We start from the raw sequence: 6000 nt of genomic DNA on the forward strand, positions 1-6000 counted from the left end.
GAAGCTTATTCCTCATCTGTCTAGAGAGCTGGCGGTCTCTGATCCCACCCTTCCATGCTAGGGGTTTGCATTTGCACTAACATCATACCGATGAATCTAAGCAGGGACTTTAAAGACAGAACTTGTCTTGTGATTATACCAAGGACCCCACAGCCCCCTTGTGCGTTGGTCACGTCGCTCTCGGCTCTGTAATAACAATCCTCAGGGGTTACTGGGTTTTTGTTGCAGGATGGTCCCAACGTCAGTGGAGAGGCTTCGAGAGGGCCGAGGCATACTCGAGAAGGTGCTACGAAGTGGTGCAAAGGTATCCCAGAGAAATGAATCCTCACCTACCTGTGACACTGCTGTTGAGAGAGATGCAGGTAGGAAGATGAAACGTTTGAACACCTGGGAAATGATGGGCTCGGATAACTTTGCAAATTTGTCTGTGAAGTTAGTTGCACCTTCATCTTTAACATTATCAGTGCCTTGTAATAGCTTTCTGCAAGCCGTATTTTATTGTTATTCAGATATTGCTTGAGCTTGTAGCCCTCTTCTGTTAGACCTGGAAGACACCCAGGTTTCTCCAGGGTTTGGATTCAAGACTGTCTGCATCTTGGCTCTGGCAGGGACAGCTGCAGAGACAGCTTCTTCGTCCTTGGACAGATGGGTTAAGCAGCATTGCCTTGAGTGCCCCTGTGTACTAGAGATAAAAGTGCTATCAGTTAATAATTCTGGTTGGCTGAACATTCAGATAAATGTATTATCACACTAAAATGCAGGTGTAGGCTTTAGGCAGTGCTGAGAACTAATTTAGCTTCCAAGCCTTACTTCAGCTCTTTTTGAGGTTACTTAATTCCCCGAGTTATGGTGTTTGTCAGTTTTGTGAAGCTCACCTCTGGACTGAGGTGAATTCAGTTCTTCTCTGAATAAAGTGTTGTCCTTGACAAGTAGCATGTGGGGTCAGTATTTGTAACTGGAGCTGAAATTATACCCTTCTTTTATCCATCTCTGGTCTGAAGGCGAGATGTGACTTTCTGAGAGATGGACAGACCATTTCATCATTGCCTAATTTCTCAGTTGTGTAATGGAGTTATTTTTATTTATTTTGCAGTCTCTGAACATGATTGTTTTTACCTAGAAGGTAGTGTCCTTAGTACCCTGATCTCACTTGGGACTTAGAGCAGTGGATCATCATATTTAAATAAGTTGGTCTGTGTGCTGCTGGCAGCCCTTAGTTCCCCATAGCTGAGCGGTGTTCAGTTAGAGACTCCTGCTGCTCTGATTGCAGCTCGCTGATGATCTGAATCTCTGGAACCCAGAGCCTAGTCCTGTGCTATTTTTGAACATGGAAAGAATAGAGCATCCAACCCTGGTGCTCTTTGGGTAATTCACCAGCAACGGCAATTTTTGCCTTTGGACTGTCTCATTTGTGAGTGTTTTAGGGCAGGTATGTTTACTTCATTCCAAATCAGATTTTTTTTTTTCTTTTGCAGTAAGGTATATTTTCTGAAATCAGGCCTCTCATCTGGCATTTTCCTATTTTTATACTCCTAAGTGCATCTCTTCTCAATGCTTTTTTTCTTCATCTAGTCTTGTGAGGGAATCCTCTATCATTAATTTCATGGGACCCCAACTCGGGCTTTTTTTCCTGTCTTTCTCATACTTGGTGATTAATCTTTAGAAGAGTAGGCAAATCCGGGCTCTTGCAATAGACCTTTTGCTCACTGCAGTCTGTACAGCTCTTGTCTCTTCAGTCTCACCCAAGAGTTAGGCTGGAGTTAAACTCTCATCTACATTGATCCATTCTTCTCTTGTTACATAAACCCCATCCCACTCCAAGTTGTGAAAACTTAATGCTGTAGCTGACAAAAGTCTTTGTGTCTCTTTCATCCAAACGCACCAAAGTGTGGGTTTTTTTCTTCTTGTACATACTCTGGAAATGTCTTCAGTAGCTCGTTTAGATTCCGCAAAAACCACCTTCCCCTCCCCTAGTTGCTGGTCTCCTTAGTAAAACGTGAGTGGCTGAGACCCTGCCATTCCTGATGTCACCTGTAGGAGTTGTGAAGATACATGTTTACCTGATGCTGTAACAGATAATAAATAATATGAGGGAAACAAAAAACCCTAAACTTGGGTGGTTTGCTGATGGGGCATGTAGGAATGAAATGGAATTTGTGTGCATGCCACGCTCTGGAGAATTGCAACAGCTCGGTTAAAGCTGTCACTTCATATGTGCTTTAGGTTGATACAGGCCAGTACCGCCAAAATAAGCAGTTGTTCTTCATGCCCTTTCCTGTGCAGGTATTAGAAATGAGGCAGGGAAATGTTGGCTTTATCTTTTAAGTTTGCGTAAAGCAAATTCAGGAAGGTTATAGTTTATTTACCCTTTGTAATTTAGTCTTTTGATAGTCTTGTCAAGGTGGGTTTTTTTCTGTGTACAGGCACTACCAGTGAATTGTACAGCCCTGCTGCTGGGACTGGCCTTTTAAGAAACTATTTATTCCAGAAATCTTTAGATTTCTTCTGATTCTCATTCTCAACTTCTGTTAATCACAACGATCTCCCGGATTGAACAGTCAGTCTCCTCTGTGCATGACTGCTTAACAAAACATGTCCCCAGCTCCCAAGTTTGGCCTTTCTGCCATGCAGGACTCAATGTCACCTACAGCAAACAGCTACTTGATGCATCAGATGCCACTGCAGAAAATGGAAAGTGTCACAGGACACGTGCTGGCAGCTTCACACCCCGGTCTCTGTGCAGGTCCTGTGCCCTGAGGAAGGAGGTTTCTGAGCCTCAACAGCAGACAAGACAACTCTATCCAGATCCCTGTTTAGCTACGCCAGCAACTGTGATGTAGCACAGAGAACACCACTGCAGCAAAGCCAGGGGACTGCTGACACTGGCGCTCCTGCCAGCGCCTCTGGGGCAAAGCCAGACCTGTCTGGCAGGAGTACAGAGCAGACCAGGGCAACGGGTCCTGTTTCATGGCTGAGACACATCTGTTGTATAAATTTGATACTGATAACAACACTGTTTCATCAAGGCATTTCAAACACGGCTGCTGAGAATCCCTGAGATGCTGCAGATAAGCAGCTCTGTCTCATTAGACATGTTAACTCTGATGTGAAATCTTCTAGTCCCACCAGTTTCACTCCCTGCTAAAGAAAGCGTGTTTGCTAGCTGAACCCTGTGGTTACAGAAGGAATGACTGAAAAACACACGTGGTGAAGTGGCTGTGTCACTGGCCATGAGTACATCTTGCCTAGCCCAGTTTAGGCTCAGTTATTTGGTAGGACAAGGAGCTCAGCTGCCCTCTGAGATACAGGTGCTAGAAACCTTGTTTTGTCAAGACAGTGCTTATTCCTCTTGATCTCTCACATAACTGAGGTGGATCAGTGTGTACTGTGCTGCTGGTGCCCGTCAAACCTCAAAGCTTTTTCATCACCTTGGCCTGTTTCACAGACAGGCGTTTCTGAGGTCAGAGAGTAACTCTGGAGCAGCTCAGCTGCCTTGTAAAGCAGAATCCCCAGAACGGCCGCAGGGTGCTGTCAGCCTCAGCAGCACGGGCCCTCACTCCTCAGCACGGTCTGGATCTGCCTTTGAGGACAACGTGCAGCAGGATCCTGCTGACAACCATCTCACAGTCTCATCTGGGTTGGAAAAGCCCTTGAGGCTCTTCCAGCCCAACCATGACCCTCACCCTGACCGTTCCCAACTCCCCCAGATCCCTCAGCGCTGGCTCAGCCCGACTCTTCAACCCCTCCAGGGATCCCGGGGACTCCCCCCTGCCCTGGGCAGCCCATTCCAACGCCCAACAGCCCCTTCTGCACAGAAATCCTTCCTCAGAGCCAGCCTGACCCTGCCCTGGGCAGCTTGAGGCCATTCCCTCGGGGCCTGGCGCTGGCTCCTTGGCTCCAGAGACTCATCCCCCCTCTCTGCCCCCTCCTGGCAGGGAGTTGCAGAGGGCCAGGAGGTCTCCCCTCAGCCTCCTCTTCTCCAGACTGAACCCCCCCAGTTCCCCCAGCCGCTCCCCAGCAGACCTGTGCTCCAGACCCTGCACCAGCTCCGTTGCCCTTCTCTGGCCACGCTCGAGTCATTCAATGGCCTTTTTGGGGTGAGGGTCCCAAAACTGAACCCAGGAATCGAGGTGCAGCCTCACCAGTGCCAAGCCCAGGGCTCAGATCCCTTCCCTGTCCCTGCTGGCCACGCCAGTGCTGACACCAGCCAGGATGCCGTTGCCCTCCTTGGCCCCCTGGGCACACTCTGGCTCATTCTCACCCCCCCCAGTCCCTCTCTGACTGGCAGCTCTCCAGCCACCCCTCCCCAGGCCTGTAGCCCCCCTGGGGGTTGTTGTGGCCCAAGTGCAGAACCCAGCGTTTGGCCTTAGTGAATCTCAGAAGGGACAGTTTTACCTTCCCAGCCGTGTAAGTGTAGCCTGTGTGGATTCCCGTGACCGAGGCTGAGCAGAAGAATTGCTGAGTCCTTAGAAACTGTCTTCTGCCTCCTGTATCCCTCTGAGGAGCTGCGGGAGCCCCGGCTGTGTCTGTGTGGTGTCACCAGTGCAGCCCTTCAGATAGGCTGGGCCAAGGCAGGCGAGCTTTGCGCTAAACCAGAGGGAGCTGCATTAAGGGAAGCAGCAGTTCCTAGTGCATCTGGCTGGTTTACACACGTTAAGGTTTTCTAGTTGCCTTTTTCTAGGGTTCTTCAGCTCCTGAAATGCTGATGGCTGGTGAAGCCTCTCTCATCTCAGCCGTAGCTGGGTACAGAACAGGGCGGCTGGGGGTGTCTTTTGAGAGGGAACCGCTGTGGCCTCAGTCCAGGGGTTTAACATCTTGCTTGTACATTGCAGACACAGCAGAAGGAGACACTCCAGAAGCCCACAAAGGACCAGCAGTTTACAGTCCTTCGCGATACAGCTACCAGGTAAATCCTTTCCTACATTATCTGCCTATTCTGAAATAAAGCTTTTAACAGGATTAAGGGGGAAACTGGGTTTGGCTGCTAGTTATTCCCAGTCCTGCTACATTAAGCACCTTCAGCATGAGAAGGAGGTAGGAAATGGGGAAGTCAGTCTGACATGCCCTTTCTTTTTTTTTCTTTTTTTTTTTTTTTCTCCCATCGATTTGTTCAGCTCCTGCAGTCTGACAGTCCCCAGGCAGAATCGCAGACCCTTCTCCAGCAGAGTTCCTCCCCCTACAGAGGCCACCTCACTCCCTCTCCTGGATACAGCTATCGAACAGCAGCACAGAGGACAGGACACAGCCTCTCTCACGGTTCCTCAGAAACGTCCCTCTCCTCCACCTCCTACTCCAGCCCTGCCCACTCGCTCTCCACAGACTCCTCTGCCCTGTTTGCAGGGAATTCGGGGTATTACAGCAGCCAGCAGCACTCTGGCAGCAGCAGCAGCAGCCTCCTCAAGAAGAGCTGCCCTGCTGCTGCTGCCAGCCCAGCACAGCAATCGGCTGTGGACTCTCTCTCCTCCGAGTCGGGCTCCCAGCCCTGCACGGGCACGTCGGGCTCCTCCTCTGCTCCCCAAAGTGCTAGGTCACTACAGTCAGACTTGCGGACTATCAGTTTACCCAATTCTGGGCAGTCTGTTCTCTACCAGGGCTCCCGGGGGGCCGTGATTTCCAATGCACAACACTATCCGCACCGCGGGGGAAGCAGTGTCCATCAGTACAGACTTCAGCAGCTTCAAGGTTCTGGAGTAAAGACTCAAACAGGACTCTCCTAGGGCTGCCTGGACTCCAGGAGGACAAAACTTGCCCATAGCTCCTTCCAGTCACCTCTGGAAGTGGTTCCTGGGCCAGTGTTGGGAGCTTGCACCTGATGCTGGGGTGCCAGGGGTCAGAGGCTGAGGTCTGAAACGCACGGGTGAGATTTGTGAGCAGTATTGGCCTCTGGCCTTGTAGGAGAACACAGATTTCTCTGAGGCAGAGACTGTAGCAAAGCTGTTCCCTGACGTGTTGGGTACATTGCAAAAAAAAAAAAAAAAAAAAAAAAAAAAAAAAAAAAAA

At 49.7% G+C, this 6000-nt stretch overlaps 1 protein-coding gene across 4 annotated transcripts in view; it reads left to right on the plus strand.

Annotated features, from left to right (window-relative positions):
- SETD5 (SET domain containing 5) overlaps positions 1–5992 on the plus strand; it is a 41776-nt gene extending 35784 nt beyond the window's left edge. For 3 of the 4 annotated variants that reach the window (XM_026857250.1, XM_026857248.1, XM_026857249.1), the window contains 3 exons: positions 229–362; positions 4833–4906; positions 5115–5992. In XM_026857250.1, coding sequence (XP_026713051.1) covers positions 229–362; positions 4833–4906; positions 5115–5717 — 811 coding nt within the window. In that variant the 3' untranslated portion in view covers positions 5718–5992. Of the gene's footprint in view, positions 1–228; positions 363–4832; positions 4907–5114 lie in introns of those variants that run through there. The other variant, XR_003399271.1, reaches the window with a different exon arrangement.
- The last annotated feature ends 8 nt before the right edge of the window (positions 5993–6000 follow it).

Source organism: Athene cunicularia, assembly GCF_003259725.1.
Source record: "Athene cunicularia isolate RWA chromosome 12 unlocalized genomic scaffold, athCun1 chr12_part1, whole genome shotgun sequence".
Classification (NCBI taxonomy): Eukaryota; Metazoa; Chordata; class Aves; order Strigiformes; family Strigidae; genus Athene; species Athene cunicularia.